The sequence below is a fragment of the Pyxicephalus adspersus genome, chromosome 2 (assembly GCF_032062135.1).
Source record: "Pyxicephalus adspersus chromosome 2, UCB_Pads_2.0, whole genome shotgun sequence".
NCBI classification, from domain to species: domain Eukaryota; kingdom Metazoa; phylum Chordata; class Amphibia; order Anura; family Pyxicephalidae; genus Pyxicephalus; species Pyxicephalus adspersus.
In genome coordinates this window covers 9,045,801-9,063,809 of record NC_092859.1, presented here as the reverse complement: position 1 = coordinate 9,063,809, position 18,009 = coordinate 9,045,801, and the positions used below count along the sequence as shown (strand labels likewise).

The 18,009-nt window shown below is 41.1% G+C and overlaps 1 protein-coding gene across 2 annotated transcripts in view; it reads right to left on the bottom strand.

Moving 5' to 3' along the window:
* Positions 1 to 761: 761 nt before the first annotated feature.
* Positions 762 to 18,009, bottom strand: part of ARRB2 (arrestin beta 2) — a 43,061-nt gene continuing 25,813 nt past the window's right edge. Inside the window, exons 1-9 of one of the 2 annotated variants that reach the window (XM_072399424.1) lie at positions 11,534 to 13,427; positions 9,716 to 9,851; positions 8,534 to 8,618; positions 7,893 to 7,965; positions 7,394 to 7,531; positions 7,226 to 7,309; positions 7,067 to 7,140; positions 2,776 to 2,830; positions 762 to 2,226 (exon numbers count right to left, since the gene is read on the bottom strand). In XM_072399424.1, coding sequence (XP_072255525.1) covers positions 2,130 to 2,226; positions 2,776 to 2,830; positions 7,067 to 7,140; positions 7,226 to 7,309; positions 7,394 to 7,531; positions 7,893 to 7,965; positions 8,534 to 8,618; positions 9,716 to 9,760 — 651 coding nt within the window. In that variant the 5' untranslated portion in view covers positions 9,761 to 9,851; positions 11,534 to 13,427 and the 3' untranslated portion in view covers positions 762 to 2,129. Of the gene's footprint in view, positions 2,227 to 2,775; positions 2,831 to 7,066; positions 7,141 to 7,225; positions 7,310 to 7,393; positions 7,532 to 7,892; positions 7,966 to 8,533; positions 8,619 to 9,715; positions 9,852 to 11,533; positions 13,428 to 18,009 lie in introns of those variants that run through there. The other variant, XM_072399423.1, reaches the window with a different exon arrangement.

Genomic DNA, 18,009 nt, shown 5'->3' with positions numbered 1-18,009 from the left:
TCGCGCATGCGCAGTGCAAGATCAGGTGACATAGGCAGGAAGAAGAAGAAAGAAGATGGCAGCTCCCAGCGCTGAAGACATGACAGGATGGCACAAACACCCAATCCAGAAAACCGTACCTAAACCACGAAATTTCACTTTACATAAAAGAGTAGACAACCGACAACCCTTTTATGTAAGGTAAAAGTTCTGTTTTTTTTAAAAACAAGGTGCAGCACGGCCCCGAGTGAATGGGAGCACAAAGCCTCCCGGGATACCTACGGTCACAGATCCTGGAAGGCTCTTGGGTGCTCCTTCTGTACATGTTCTGTGGCATGCGCAGAGCCTTTTCATGAAAAGCGGGAAAAAAAATTGCAGATTTTTTGCATGCGCCGTGAGATCGGCAAGGTTTTTCCAACCTATGTCACCCAAACTTGCCCCTGGGTCGGGTAACGTAGGAAGAATAACCTAGAAAAAGGGGTAGATGGTGGTGCCTGGCGCGCCAGTCTGGAGACTGGTTTCAGGGACGACGCAGGACCCTATGGAAGAGACCTCCAGACCAATCGACTGCGCTGCGGGATTGAAGATGTGTATTTTTTTTTTTTTTTTTTAGTTACGCTTTAAGTTTTAATTGCTTGCACTGTGTAGAGCCATGTTTCCATTAGTAGCAACAGGTTAGAAAACCAGAAGAATGTTTGGATTAGTTTAAAAACCTTTGTGCGGCTTTATTTCTGTGCCAAGCACACCAGTCTATCAAAAGGAAGGCACATATAATACACAGACAGAATTCATACACCAGATTTTATTGTTAATTGTCACAACCTAATATTTGTAGCAAAAAAAAATAAGATAAAAAATAAAGCGTATTTCTTAAAACCTGTGGAGCTGTTTAACAACACAGAAAGATCATTTTACATCCAAAAAGACAAAATATATTACGAATAAAAGGCAAAAAAACATTTAAAAGATGAGGGGGCAGAGAGAGGTCAGGTCTTTCACCTGTTTGTGCGAATAAGAAGAGGACACAGGTAAGTGCCCCGCCTTGAAAAATTCACATATTAGAAGCAAAACAAGCTGCTTCCTCAGAGGAGCCAGTGAAAGCAGATCTAGGCTTGTCCTACGGAAAAGTGGAACAAGAGATGTTGGCAGGTTGAAGACTCCCTGAGACCACGCAATGCCCCTCCTTTATATCAGCAGGAATCGAAGCGTTGCATCTTCGCCTCCCTCAGTCGGGTTAAAAAGAAACAATGATTGACAATAAAATTAAAAACTCCAGTAAAATCACAAATGTCACGAGTATTTCATTAACTGGCCTTGAGATTCCTCCCCTGAGGATCATCCTGAAAACTCCTCCACCCCCCCAAAAGGATCTTCCTTGAAATCCCTTCCTTGAGGATTTGATCTTACACCCTCTCCTGTTTATTCACAGCGTTTATGTCCCAAATGAAAAAAAAAAAAAAAAATTGCCGAGGCAGGGGAAAGTGCAGGGTGGCAGTGCAGCATATGATGTGCAATGAGTGTACCGATCCACCTGGGGAGATTTACAAAAGAGACATAAAACAAAACAAAAAAAAAAAACGATAAATGGTAAACACACCAAAACTGTGTGCGCAGGTTACTGGTGCGCAAAGGGTTGACAGTTACACGTGTGTGAGTGTGTAGATGCTTGATCATGTGAGTGTATCCTGCAACCACATTGGGTTTGATCGCCACTTATTTACAATGTCCACCCTTCCAATGTACACAGTGTGTGAATTTCCTATAGGTCCTATCATATGTACAACCCCCTATACTGCATATAACCCTATGCTTCGCTCTTCCAATGTAAAAAAAAGAGACTGTTAAGTGTATGGAGGTGTACAGGTATGACATCACAATACAAAGTACGCCAACATATACCACAACCTCCATCGCAGTGCCTGTGCAGCAGTGTGTACGCTTTACTGGCCCCTCTCTTGTGTTATACGAGTCACTATGTACATACACACAGATGTGCTGACTGCCCATTGAATACACATTGTGTGTATGTGTGTATAGCTTAAGGTCTCCGCTCAAGAAAAAAAAAAAAAAAAAAAAAGGGAATGAAATCCGCTTGTGGCAAATGTGGCGGAGTCTCCAGTGGCAATTGGGCACGGTCTCTATGGGCAAGGCTAGCAATAGGCCTCGTCATCGTCCTTGTCGTCTTTTAACCCCTTGAGTCTCAGACGGGCAAAGTCTTCAAAGACAATGTCGTCATCCTGAGGGAAACTGAATGGAGACAAAAGTAGATGAAAAAAAAAGGTCATTGGGTATGTCTTTAATTCACATTAATCAGTTATTCATTTACTGTTCTTGAGTAAATGGCTATTTAAGAGGCTGAATAATCTGCCCCTGCAGGGGTATTCTCAGGTATTTTGTTAAATTCCATGCAAACATCAGAATAGGATGACTCTGTAAAATAGTTGGAGGTTGGTCATTTCAATACCTGGAGTCACTGAGCTGCGGCGAGCATGCCACAAGTAGATTTAGAAGGCCTGATTTGCATACAAGTATACAGAAACAGCCAAATTATCAACATTTTTATAAGAAGAGTCACCCAACGGTAGCTGATATTGTTTACCCAGGCTAGACTTCTTGAAGCTTATCAGTATAGGTAAGTATAAGTCAACTGGAGGTCAGCATTAACGGTGAACTTGTAATAAAGTGCACTTTAGAAAAAATTTGCTGTCCAAATTATTCATTTATTTTCAGACAGTACAGAGCATTTTTTGACTATTGTGAAACCAATATAAATAAAATCAAGAAGCACACACTTACTTTGTATCAAATTCTATGAGATTCGTGTCAACAGGCACATCCGTCTGAGGGTACTCTGGAAAGCAAAAATAGAATAAGCATTAGATGAGTTTATACAATATTAAGCTACGTGCTCAGGGCCGATATCGGATGAGAATCTGAAGTGTGTACAGCGTCCTGGCGGATCCATGGACAATGACTGATTGTAATGCAAGTGAAGGGGGAGAGCACGCAGCGGGGTGCCGCTCCGTCATTCTCCCCCTCCCCGCTGCATAGAGCAGATTGGTGCTGTAAAATACAGCATCGTTCATGCATCGTGGAGTGCTTAGTCATAGGAAAGAATCATGAAAGATGCTTTCTAATTGCAAGTGTGTATGCGGCTTTAGACAAATGACAGACAGATACAGACAGTGACACAGGAGGAGGAGAGGACCCTGCCCCGAAGAGCTTACAATCTAGGAGGTGGGGGAAGGAGTACACAATAGGAAGAGAGATAAGAAGCAATGGGAAGTAGTGAGGGTTTTAGGAGACAGAAGACGGGTAGGGAAGTTTGAAAAGATGGGTTTTGAGCGCTCTTTTAAATGAGCAGAAAATAGAAGCAAGCCAAAAAGGATGAGGAAGACCATTTCAAAGAGCTGGGGCAGCTCTAGAAAAGTCTTGGAGCCGTGCATGTGACAAGGTTATGAGTGAGGAAGTCATTAGTAGTAGCATTAGTTAGGAAAAGAGCGGCTGGGGGGTATTTTTCTATCGGATAAGAAAGGTAAATAGGACAAGAGCTGTGGAGGGATTTGAACTTGTTGATTGAACTAAAAAAAAATGTTCTGGCTTGCAGCATACTCGTATCCCTTTACCCAGAAGAATGACAAAGCCCTGCTCTTGACTGATGGAAGGGAAACCATTCTGTACACAGATAAGGAACACAAGGCTATGTAAACATTAGATGATTCCCGATCCGAAAGTTGAGCTCGTCCCTCGCCATGTGCATGTGTACAGAAGATGCCTGAAATTATTCATGGATCTGTCCTGACAGATCCATGAGGGAATCCTTTACAAGTGAAGGAAGAAGCGTGCAGCAGGGTGCCGCTCCCTCGTTCCACCCCCTCCCCTCTCCATAAGACCATACGAAGCTGTTTGTACAGTACTCATTCATTCATCTGACACTTGTTTGTTGCTGGAAACAAATATGAAAGATAGTTTGAGCGACAATAATTGAACATGTGTATGCTGTGTAATATCTACCCTGTATGAGGTCAATCAGCGAGCTGCTTTCTGTCAATAAGACACCCCACAAACTTTGGAAGCAGATGATGATGTGTTGTGGTCACATAACTGCACAACTAAGGCCAAGTCTACATGCCATGCCTTTCCCAACATTTAAACGGCCGTGTTTGAAATTTCCATGCGTTCCAATGGGCCAGTCCACACCAGGGAGTCTGTGAGCTGCATGCTCTGGAGCATTAAAGAGAATGCTTCTTGCTGTGTTAAACATTTTTTAACAGCTTGTAAACACCTATAAATGCTTCAATACAAAAGGGGAGTTAAAGGCATATATAAATGTTTCCACTGAAAACAAATGGAAGAGTTTATAGGCAATTACAAGCATTTTAAAAGCCAAGAACTTTTACAAATGCCCAAGAACTATAGACTTTTATAAGCATTTAGGCCTGCTTTAAAAACTCTAAAAACTTGTATAAACTTACAAAATCATTCAAAAAAAGAGTTAAAGGCATTTTTAAGCATTTAAAAAAACAGTTTGTGTAGGCTTAGCCTAAAATGCTGACATACTTTTTTTTATATTACAAAAGCTTAAAAGATAAAGATCACTATACTATGCTTATGTTACAACACTTTTCTAAACTACACGAAAGTTAAAGTATCTAAACTCAAAAGTTAAAACACGCTACAATTTCCCAGTTCTTTATTGTGCTGGTGGCTGCAGTAGTTTTCCCCTTTCGGACTCCACTATCCTTCACTTTATCGTCTCCTGGTGATTCTAGAAAACATATATCTTGAGAGTGACCAGCCAGATTCTAGGACCTGCAGGTCTAGCATGGTGCAGAAGCTTCCTTTTGGAAAAGAAACTGTAAAAGCCCCATTAATAAAGCAGGGGATCAGACATTCCCTCAAACTGGAAGATTTTCCAGGTCCATGCGTTTCAATAGAAGTAACTGATTCTTCACAAGGGAATGTCAGTTTAACTGCTTGATAAATAGAATCCTAAGTGTTTGAAAAGCTCCCAGTGTTAGACTTCTAACTTTGGGAGATTCAAAAGATATCTTTAGAAAAATGTGACTCTGAGCAGAGACACCAATACATTTTTGAGAAGGTAGGGCAGAAATTCAGGATGTAAAGTAAAAAAATCTAAATGATCACCATCTGCAGTAGGTCTATATAAGCTATGGTCTAGAGTGCCATGGTAATGAGGGGCAGCATAGCTCTAGAAGTAGCCATTGCCGAGTTAATGGAGTTCAAATACAGAGAGGGAAAGAAGTATTTATCCCCTGCTGATTTTGTACGTTTGCCCTCTGACAAAGAAATGACCGGTCTATAATTGTATTGGTAGGTTTATTGTAGCTGTGAGACAGAATGACAACAAAAGAACCCTTTAAAAACACAGAGCTCAAAAGTCAGAGCTTGATGTGCATTGTAATAAGTGAAAAAAGTATTTGATACCCTAAAAAACCAGCAAGATTTCAGGCTCCCAGGTGTCTTCCCTGTATGCGGGCAACAAGGTGAGATTAGGAGCACCCTCTGTAAAGGAGGTGCTCCTAATTCACAGTACCTGTATAAATGACACCTGTCCACAGAAGCAATCAATCAATCAAATTCCACACTAGCCACCATGACCAAGACCAAAGAGCTGTCAAAGGATGTCAGGGACAAGATTGTAGAGCTACACAAGGCTGGACTGGGCTACAAGACTATCGCCAAGCAGGCGCGATAATTCAGAAAATAACTGTCAATCTCCCTCGGTCTGGGGCTCCATGCAAGATCTCCCCTCGTGGAGTTGCAATGATCATGAGAACAGTGATGAAGCAGCCCAGAACTACACAGGGGGAACTTGTCAATGATCTCAGGGCAGCTGGGACCATAGTCACCCAAAAAATAATTGGTAACACACTGCGCTGTGAATGCCTGAAATCTTGCAGAGCCCGCAAGGTCCCCCTGCTCAAGATAGCACATTTACAGGCCTGTCTGCAGTTTGTCAGTGAACATATGAATGATTCAGAGGAGAACTGGGTGAAAGCGTTGTGGTCAGATGAGACCAAAATTGACCTCTTTGGAATCAACTTCAGGGCATTGAAAATAGCTTGTGGATGACAATGACCCAAAACACACAGCCAACAAAGGAGTGACTCAAGAAGAAGCACATGAAGGTCCTGAAGTGGCCTAGCCAGTCTCCAGACCTTAATCTCATAGAAAATCTGTGGAGGGAGCTGAAGGTTCAAGTTGCCAAAAATTAGCCTCGAAACCTTACTGGCTTGGAGAGGATCTGCAAAGAGATGTGTGCAAACCTGGTGGTCAACTACAAGAAAAGTCTGACCTCTGATTGCCAACAAGGGGTTTGCCACCAACTACGTCATCTTTTGCGAAGGGATCAAATACTTATTTCACTCATTACAATGCACATCTGACTTTTGAGCATTGGGTTTTTGAGGGTTCTTTTGTTGTTTTTCTGTCTCTCACAGCTACAATAAACCTACCATTACAATTAGAGACTGGTCATTTCTTTGTCAGAGGGAAAACGTACAAAATCAGCAGAGGTTCAAAAACCTCCTTGCCTCACTGTAAGTTAGTGGCTACCTATAAAGGACAGGATGCATTGTATGGTATGGGTAGTTTCTGTTTTTTTGTTTAGGAATAGTGAGCCAAGAGCAATATTTAATATGTCAGCACTGTATGATCCCTTTAGTTTTGTATCGTATATACTGGTGGGAGATACAAGAAAAAAAAATAACAATAATGTCCAGCCCTGGAAGGCCACATATATCAGCCAGCATCAACTGCAGTTCCTTCACCTTACTGCTGAAATGGGTTTTTGACATTTCTGAACACTACAAGTTCATGAAGTAGGCATTTTGTGCCATCATGTGTTGAGATTTGGATCACTGCTAGAGATAATAGACTGCTAGACCTAAAAAAATCTATTTTGAGACGCTAGAGTAAGGAACAGAAGGATTTTTGGGAGAGGGAAAAAAATGTGCAGTATTTTGTAAAGAAGAGAAAAGTGTAAAAACATACATAGAGAAGTAACCTCACAGCAGTAATTGTTAACTTTTGCACGATATTTGAATCCCCTGAACCCACTCACCGGATATGGGCCTTGGTGCTGGCTCTGGGGGTTTTGGGTGCATTAGAACAAAAGGCAGCTCCACTGCGACATCCCTAAAAAAGATAAAAAGTCATTAATATATATTAAGGACCTATTCCAGCACTGTATTCTTTCTGTTATAGACAAAGCAGTACTCACCCTCCACGGGACACCACCAGCTTGACTTTCACTCTGTAGGAGACAAGAATTCCCAGCACTTCTTTACTGGATCCCTCCTTTACACTGTAACAAAAGATTGTACACACAGTGTTACAATATTACACCATATGAATTGTATGTATAATCATCTCTAAATATGTTACTTACATGGTGCTTGATGCTAGATTGGTGTCCTCATGTTTTAGTTTTCCATCCAGGGCCAGTCCTCGCTTCTCCCGGTTATTAGACAGAAGTGGAGTAAGAGTGTAAACTTTACAGAATGTAGAGCTGGGGGCCACCTGATCACTGGAGATATAAAGATAGCAGAGGTCAGAGAGGAGAGCTGAGGGGGGAAAGGGAAAAAGAAGATAAGAAAGAGGGAAGAAAAATAAACAAAGCATAGAAAGGGAACCAGAAAGAGAAGAGAGTGGAAAAATGCAGAACTGCTGAGAACAAAATGTATAGCGAACAGGGGATAGAAATGAAAATAGATATGGGAAGATAGTGAGAGTGGAGTGAGAATAAGTGAGTACACAGAAATGAGCAGAGGAAACTTTTCAGATGGCAGAAAATATTAGCCTAAAAGGGGACAGGAAGAATGTAGAATATAGGAAAGTGGACAACATGAGCACAGAGAAGATGGAGGAGAAGAAGATCCAGGACTTACTCTTGTTCAATCTGAGCAACGGGGCACTTGTACTGTGCTGTGCTAAACAAGCAGATGTCTGCGTACTGCCGGACTGCAGGGAACAAAACAGAAATACGAATAGTCACAAAACTTATTTTTATTATTTTGCTTTTATTGCAGCAGCTTTCATTCTAACCACTATGAGATAACGATTGTCAGAAAACCACAAACACATTTTCATATTTCTTTCTCTATTAGGTTCAGGAATAAATCTGACATATAACCAGGCAATGGAAGCCACAGTCATATAATTTAAAGCAAACCTAAGGTCTGGGTGTCCGAACCCTCCTAGATCCAGACCTTCTCCCAAGGCAGCACCCCCCGAATAGCCAGACCTGTCCTCCCCCTCATCCTCCCTTTTACTAGGCCATCAATCACTTCCAGTCTGAGATACCACTATCCTAACAAACATTAACAAATTAAACAATAATTATATAATGCATGTAGGGGATAGCAACTTTCCAAAATGCTGCCAGCTCTTACAAGCACTATATGGTAGTATAAGATTTTATGGATTGACATGGAACCAAAGCCTAGTAGTTCATTTTGAATCTATAACATTAGGGCAGAATTTGCTCATATATCATTGAAATGGTATGATATGAAAAATCATCACATACCGGACACTTTCACCCTCTTGACTGTTTTGCTGGAGTTGTTGGTCACGTGGACATTTACATTGATGGGCTCCCCATGGTAATATAGCTGAAAAGAGACAAAGCAAGATGGTTTGAGATTGTTGTTAAAAGAGATAACATTACCCTAAAGCAGCACATCCTCGAAATATAAACTGATAATGGTCACAGAAACATGCGGTCCTAAATCCGTCTATTCCATTGTCCACCAAAACAAATTCTGAAATAATCCTGAGGAGAAGTAGGGGAGAGTAAAAGGATGCTGCAATTCTGTTGCTATATCAAAGGAGTTATTCCCAGAAGCCTTTAAACCTGAATTATTCATAGTCTGTGCTATATAGGAGCAGATCTGGAGAAAGGACTCAAAATCTACCTACTAGAAACTGCAGCGAGAAAACTAGGAAGAGGGGACCGGGTACAAGACCAGTCTCCCATCACAAGGCGAGAGCAGTAGTGACTGGTCTGTACCACAGGAAGTTTCTGAAATGTATCACACTGGATTTCAGATCAAGAAGAAAGACACCAAGGTTCAGTATATGTGTATATATATATATATATATATATATATATATATATATATATATATATATATATATATATATATATATTAAACTGCTGCCTGGAGCTGGCCTTTAAAAGTTTCTATTTTTAGGGAACAGAAGGTTATGACTGCAAACTCGCATTTGCCTTACTTGTAAATAGGAGGTAAAGAAAAGTTAGAGTCTTGTCAGGTTTCAAATCAGATCCAATATTGTTCACAGGTTTTTGCTACAACCCTACAAACTGCTACAGAAAACAAAATATTTGTTTAAAATTCTATAAAAATGATCTGCATGTCAACTGGATCCAAGACCAATGCCGAGGCAGAACATCACCCCCAAGCCAATCTAATATTTTGAACTATTTAGCAAAAAAGTAATGTATATCTCGGCCTTTCCCCACATGAATGACATTTCTCTGATCTCCCCAAATATATATTTGTACAGTTTACATTTTGGAGAATTCAAGTTTAAAGCTTTTCTCATTTTACAACGGTCATTGAAGTTCCCCAGAGCTGGGAATTGTGATGGGGATTCCTCATCCATTAGAAAATGTAACCCCACAAACGTTTGTTCTATCCTATAGGCCACTATCATGCAAATGTTAGAACAAATTTCAATACTGTACCTCTTTGTCCAGAGAGGCCTCTAGATGTAATGAGCGGTCTGACATCAAAAAGTTTCTGGTGGTCTCTGCTATGGGCTGAGGTCCAGCCTTCTCTGGGGCAAACTGTACTTTCCTGATGACCAGACGCACAGAGTTTCTGCAAAGAGAAGAGTCTTCATTAGTCTAATTTTTGTAAAGCCATCAATCAGATTTAGATGTAACCCTTTCTATATTAATGTCAAATGCTGCACAGATCGCACGGTTTTATTTTTTGGAGAGGGAAGGGGTTAGGGTGAGAGAAAGCTCCCTGTTGCACCGTCCTAATATTGGTCACTTCTGTAGTTTAGTGATCCAGTATGGTGGGTACTATATGTTATAGGACATCTATACCCATTACATAGGTATTGTATACTGTTACCACAATAAGTAATGCTATGCAGCCATTGCCGGAGTGCAGCTAAACGTGCAAAAGCAGCAAAGAGGCTGCAGAAGCATCAAAAAGAATAGACAAGATTATGAAGACATTCAAACAGCCTTCTAGGGTCATCTTCTCACAGAGCACAGTTTGATATCCAATTACTTTGCAAGAAAAAAAAAAAAACATTTACAAAGGAAGAACAACATTTTTTTATTTCCATTTTTAAATATCAACTTAAGGATGAACCTGCTTTACAGGTAAGAAGAGGGTTTAGACACAGGAGTTCCAGTCTTACACTATATGGCTAAAAGTTTGTAGACCCCCAATTGTATAATAAAAGTCTTTACAATTCATACAAGGTGTTGCCCCCTCTCCAACCATAACTGCCTCTGCTGTTCTGTGAAGGATGTCTGTAGGTATTCATTCTCATTTAGCCATATGTGAGGTCAGATACTGATGTTAGGTGAGAAGACCCGACATTCTAGAGGTGGAGGTCAGGGCGAACCCATTGGATGTCCTTATGGGCCTGGCCTTGTACAGGATACAGTCATACCGAAAAGAAAAGCCTTCCCTAATCTGTTACCGCCAGGTTGAAGACACAATTGATAGCCTGTTGGATATGTGTACATGTCATATAGAATGTGTATATTTTTTTTCAGTTCATCATATCTGGAAATGAATCTGGAGTCCATTGTATCTGAGAAAGCGGTCACCAAGACCTGAAACGTGTCACAGAGGACTGTTCTTTGGAGGCTTTTTTTTTTATAGCAGCTGCCTATTACTTGATAATAACCTGCAACCGTATATCAGCCAGGATTTTTTTACAACTGAATTTTTTATTTTATATGTGCATATTGACCGACTAGGTTTGCTCATCTTTTATTATTATGTTATAGTTTACGTTGTGTTTGATTTTAATTTGGAATTTTTTATGACGACATGTGAGTATTTTTGGGATAGATGACAAAAAAAAAATCTGTCTTTATGGCGCACGGTTGATATATCAAGCCAACAATATTAGGAAGCACATATTTGTCAAAATGGCTTTGTATACGGAAGCATTTACCATACTGTGACAGAAACAAATGAACCGTATTGTGAAGAAGGGATACACCTATGTTTGGACATATGGGGTAAGGTGTGATGGTCAGTTGTCGGACAACTTTTGCACATACGCGTTTATAGGTCATCTTTCTGCTGCAGCTGCTCCCAAACACCACTAGAGGGAGTGCAAGGCAAGACAAAAGGACTACAAACTTCCAATACAAAGTTTCTTTTTAAAGCCTTCAGCTCCCTCTATTGTTGGTTAGGAGCAGATGCTACAGAATTTAACAAATCAACTTCAGAAATTCCTGATTATTAGCCAAACAAATTGCAATGTTTTGACAAGAAAAAAAAAAAAAGAAACAAAAATGCAATACTTGGCAAGCCAATGTCAAAGGCGTTTGGCCAATTTGAAGCCTGGACAAGCTGGGTCATGTGGTCTTTGGCAACCGATCATCAAAAATGTAGTCTACTGTTATCAGAGAGATCCTGCCCGGTAGACTTGCAAGGATTAGCTAGAAAACATTGCTCTTATAAAACAGATCATTACAAACGGGAACACATTGATAAGATATACATCAAGTTATCTCTCACGAGGAGAAAACAAGGCAACGGCTCCCTTTTAACAATCAAACTTGTTGCACCACGCAATGAAAAAGTTCTGAGTTTAACATCTTATTTGATCATCGGGTTATTACTGAAGCAGAGAAAGAAAACACAATAAACCATAAAACAAATGCCATGATTGTTGTTTAAGCTATTCTTGCATAATATTAGTGAAAAACAAATATTCTCCACCCTGTCACCCCAATACATAGCCATGCCAAGAGAGCCGATGGTCAGTGACCGACTCAGAGATCTAATGGCAAAACTAAGCGCAGTCCTGGAATAGGGATAAGCAGACATGGTCAGACATTTATATTAAGGATTCTGCAAACTTTTAGTGACGTTTACCGAGTAGTTAATGGACTACAAATTGATCAATTGCTATATGCTCTATTATAAAAATGAATGAGGTCAGATTGAAGGTTTGATAGGCAGTTGTCAGGCATTAGCCAAGCACTGTGGTCGTTTCTGCAGCATCTGACATAATTTGCCTTCACAATCTATATAAGAAAAATGGCTGTGCCTGTCAACAAACACGGCTGCAGGCGGCAAAAACAATTGCAGTGAGACCTAAAGCAGAACTAAAGTTCCGCTTTAAAAATATTGTATCAGGCTGGGCTTTATTATAGAAAAGGACGGGCAATGTTCCCTTCTGCACAAAGCATTCTTACCTGCCTGAGCACTCACGGCAACTGTCAAATTTTTTTTTTTGGCAGAGATATGCATGCGCAGATCAGCTTTGGTTTCCGCGATACCCAGCACATCATAGCTTAAGGGGAAAAGCCCCTCCTATATATAGATTCTCTAGATATAGATATATAGCCTCCCAGGATTCATACGTCACGCATTCGAGGAGGCTTCTGACATTCGCAAAAGGAGCTTTTTCTTCAAAGGGATAAATGTCGATCTCAAGCATGCTCAGTAAGATCGGGTGACATAGTAAATGGGGCAAAGAGGATAGTGGCGACAAGGGGGGAAACTGGATGATGTGGGACCCAAACCAGAAAACCCCTGGAGGGATCAATGGATCTTCGAAGATAAAGGTGGGAGCAGGTTTTTTTTCCCCAGTTTACTTCCGCTTTAATACAAGTGGTGTCATTTAGATCTATCTCTCTCTCTACTTTTTGTCCCAGGGACGCAAAGAGAAGCAAAAGAAAATCTTAAAATTAGAGAAAGTCCCCAGTATAGGTGCTGCTCATTGGACAAATCCCTTCATATCTGTCTTGGTGACAATGGTTACCGACGAAATGAGGTGAATGGCCCCATCAAGGGCTTAAAAAGCAGTGGCAACACTTTTTAAAGTGGATCTAAACCCTGCTATACATACACCTGTCCCCACTTTGTTGTAAAGTGCAGCCATCTTTTTTTTTCCTCCTCGCAATCTTCAGCCATCTTTAATGGCTGGCCCAGAATGACGTAACTCCTGCGCAAGTATTTTTTCGGCCAGGCACGGGGAAGCTGGGATAGTTGTGTATTCTGGCAACCAAAGATGAAGATTTTTCGACAGTTCCATTGGTCAAGCAGTAAGGATTATTGCAGAAGGGACATCGCTTGTGCCTTCTGCAATAATGACTGGTCTGATCCAACCTTTTGAAAAGTGAAACTTTAATTCCTCTCCACTACACGAAAAACACATTATACTTTCCCTTAAAACACAAAAATATAATACAGAAGTGCAACTGTGCCGGCCTTCATTATTAGCCGTCTATCACTTCCTGCTGCCCTCTTCCTCTGCAGCCCAGAGATGGGGTATATACACACAAGACATCCGTTCCAGACATAATGTGACATCTGTTCCCCCTCCGGAAACAATAGAAAATGACTCGGTTTATGCCGACCCACCGCCAAGACCAGACATCTCTGCAGATGATTTGTGAACAAACGGTGTGCACATCATCTTTGGTTGTGACAAACCTGCATGATGAATAGGAACTAGAAATAGAAAGAAAAGAGGAACATTAAAGAAGCCTTGAGTAATATAAACTATTCAGTCAGGGTGACACAGTTTAATGAGACAATGGGTCTGATTTATTAAAGCTCTCCCAGGCTGGAGAAGATAGACCATCATGGGTGAACCTGGGTGATTTAGCAAACTTGGAATGGATCTGGTCCAGGATTTAAAAATGTTTGCTAACAAATAGAAAATGGTTTAGGTAATCAATTCCAGACTTGCTGGATCACCAAGGATTTCGCATGACAGTATCTTTTCCAGCCTTGGAGAGCTTTAATAAGACAGGCCATGGTCATCTGTCCATTCAGATCAAGGAGTGGCAACGGCCTCTTAAAATGTCTATTGTGGATGGTGTCAAAGCTTTCCTGGGTGCAGCACTGCTTCCTCCTCCCCTTGTGAATGTGCACAAACCTTGCAACTGGCTGCTCAGGTTGGAGCATTTATCATAAGAATTGAGCGATGGAGTAGTCAGGAGGCAGCATAGGAAGGCGCTCAGAAGGGACTGAATACTTATCAGGAAGGGGTGGTGTGCCATCAAACGGCCCTGTCCCTAAATGGGCTGTTTTTATGAAAGAGGTTTCTCCATCTTTTTCTATAGATGCCAGATATGGCGAGTTGCTTTGTTTTTGCAGCTTATTTTTCCACCATCTTTGCAACATTTCAAATTTTGGTCAGCAACAAACTTTGGACTGTTTTGTCAGCCTTTGCAAGCAGTTGCAGCGGTTGAGGAGTTGAGAAGGCCAGGAGGAAGTGCTGGAGACAGATGTGGTTTTCTAGACAGGTTACGATCCTCATTGACAACTCTGCTGTAAACTAACCTCAGGGTGTGAGCTCAAAACCAAAAAAAGTGCTGAAATCAAGAAAAAAAAACCTGTGGCGTCAACTTTCAGTTTGTGGGAGAAGAGCCAACGATGAATGGGGACACTGAGCCGTTTTACACAAATAAAAAAAATGTAAAAGCTGCAAAGTAAAGAAATATATATATGTGTTACCAGTGCAGGAAAAGTAAGGGCACCAGAACAGGTTCACCTATATTCCACCCGGTACAGCATTGTACACCGATCTGCACATCTTGCTTAGGGAGTAGTAGGTATTCTTATTTCCCAGGATCTAATGGGTTCTATTTATCAGTGTCAGTAGGATAATTGAATATAAGAAGGTAAAATTGTAGTAAAAGGCATTTTGCACCTAAAGTAAAATAAAGGCTCTTTGTGGTCTGATGTTATTGGCACTGAAGACCGTATCCTTTCTAGGTACGATTAGCAGCGAAGAAGTTTCCAACCACAGATTGCCAAACAGCCTAACTGCTCTTTCAGTGTGACACATCAGCAGAGTGAAACCATAGGTAGGAAGGAAGGTACTCGTATTATCTGAAGAAGAAGTGTCAGACTTAAGTTGGGCCATTGCATGGAAGATGGAGATCAGTTACAAGTATTGGACTGGGGTTAACCGAAAAAAAAAAATACCATACACGGTGCTTGTGTGACCGTTTTAGACCCATATTGCAGACAAATGCACCTAGAATCTTTAACATGACCGTCCCAATATTACGTTGTACTACTGTTCTCCTTCCATGGGCAGCATGATGGATCAGAGGTTAGCACTCTTGCCTTTGCAGCTCTGGGTCCCAGGTTCGAATCTCGGCCAGGGCACTATCTGCATGGAGGTTGCAGGTTCTCTCCGTGTTTGCATGAGTTTGCATGAGTACAAGAGATTCCTCCCACATTGCAAAAACATGTAGTTTATTAATTGGCTACCGCCCAAAAAAACTGACCCTAGACTGTATTAATGACATAGGACTATGATCGGGACATTAGATTGTGAGTCCCTTTGACTATGGACTTTGTACAGCACGGCATAATATGTCAGCGCTAAATAAATACTCTGTAATAATAATAATAATAATAATAATAGCAGATCTCTAGCCAGATGTCAATGTACAGGACTGAGAACTATAAAAGCAAATTGGCCTTCTCAGATGACATTTAAAATTCCATTCAGCTGCTTTTGTGACAATTCTGCCACACTGTATGGTCAGCAGAGTGACGTCACTGTGCGGTATTGATGTTCTGTGACTCCCTGTGCCTTCTCAACCAAATATGAATGAACCAAGTCCGATTTTTTTAAATGAATAGCTGGGGTCTCTATAGGACACCCTGCTCCTTCCAATATAACATGAACCCATGTGCATAATTATATATTTTATCCATGAGAAACTCAGTACCAGCGAGCAACAGAGAAGAGACTTGTGTAGAAGTAATTTGCGATTGTGTGTGGGACATATCAGCAAACCTTAAAATGGAACAAAAATTCCACATTTAGGCTGTGTACACACGTGCAATAATCGTCGTTGGAAAGGACGACAAAAAGCTGAACGAGTGCTGTACATACAGCGCTGTTCTGCTCTATAGAGAGGAGAGAAAAAGATGGAGCGGAACTCTGCTGCGCTCTCCTCCCTTCACAATCGTTCGTGGACTCACCAGGATGGATCCATGAACAATGTAAGATGAGCACTGTACACACGCAAGATTTTCGTCCTGAGGCGACGAGAATCATCTGACGTGTTTATGTAGCCTGGGAATATGGCATCAGGCGGGATTTTATTGAAGAAATGGACAGGCAATCTCGCTTATATAATAGGCATTCTCACCTGCCTGTTAACTGATCCAGCTGTCGTAATTTGCTGGGTATCTCTACTTTCCCTGCACTTGCCGGGACTGAATGAACTTCCGCACATCCTGACCTGGCCAATCAAGACAGCCGAAGATCAGAATGAGAAAAAGAGAAGGAAGAAGATAAGGTCTGTGATAGGAATGCATTCCTTACAGTAAACAGTCCTTGTAATGGAGGAAGGGTATTCCCCTATGATTGTGTGTAAATTCCCCCACCTACTAGATTGTAAGCTCTTCGGGGCAGGGTCCTCTCCTCCTGTGTCACTGTCTGTATTAGTCTGTCATTTGCAATCCCTATTTAATGTACAGCGCTGCGTAATATGTTGGCGCTATATAAATCATGTTTATTAATAATAATAATAATATTAATAAGGGTGCTTGAAATGACAACCACTGATGGCACTGTGTAGAACTCATGAAGTACAGGATTCTCGCTTTATAGTGAAAACACTGAAACAACTAGTTAAAAAACCAACGTTTCAGGACGTGTAGGGTCTCTTCCTCAAGGCAACATTTAAGAAAGAAGATCACGGCACTCGTGACAGAACAGGGATAGGCGAGTCTCCACTGCGTTTAGTTCCGCTTTAAAGTGATACTTTGTATTTGGGATCAGAGGAATATTTTTTTTTTTATCGTTACAAAGAAGGCTGCCATCTCTGATCTTCATCCGAAAATAAAAGTTGCACAGCTTCACACAGGATCAGTTTAAAGACCAAGCAACTTCAATAAAGAAAAAAAGAGCAATGGCAGACAAGTTGCCTTTATCATTGATGTGTAGTTTTCATTGTTAATCTTTAAAAGTTCACTCAAGGCCATGACAGGTTGACTTTATGGAAGATTTTAGGAAAGATGTATTTGTTTTAAATACACAGCTTTAGGTCCGGCCAATAGCCACAAGAACATTGATCTTCTGCGTACTCTTTGGTATCACAGCAGCTAGCATCATGGACGCCAGTAGCATGTGACTATCCGTGGTGCAATTTTAGCTCCAATGAAGCTATTTCAAGCACCCTAATCTAATCTGCCACACTTAGTCACCTGGCAACTTTGTGTACGAAGCAGGTGCAGTCTGGCCCAAGGTGCAATGTCTCAGAGGAACACATGTATTGGGAAAAACACCTGCAGCGGTCCCCATAGGCAAAGGGCCCCTCCATGGTGAGCACGCAGTCAGCTGATGCCCTGAACGTCCCTGATGGGATTCTGGCAATGCCAAAGGCAGAACAGGCAATGGAAATCACAGCAACCTCTAATTTTACCAACCCACTCGGAAACCAGCCACTTCTGTCATTACAAATCACAACTATTTATGTGGATTTTTCTGCCCTTATTGCGTCTGTGCAGACAGGAAAAATTACCCCGTCATTATCTCTTTGGGTTTTCCGATCTTACTGTGCGATGTAGATAGAAACACAACCAGGTAAACAGGCTTTTATTTAAAAAATAATCCCCTGCCACAGGTTAAAAATTAGTTTTAATGTGGGCTATACACCAACAAGTGTGCCCACAGACTCCAGAATTGTGATTAGAGATGCAGAAAAGTACAGGTGAAATGCATTGGAAGTCAACAAGACAGGAAAAAATAGAGGTGTTGAGGCTCTAAACGCTTTACATAAAGTGGTTATCT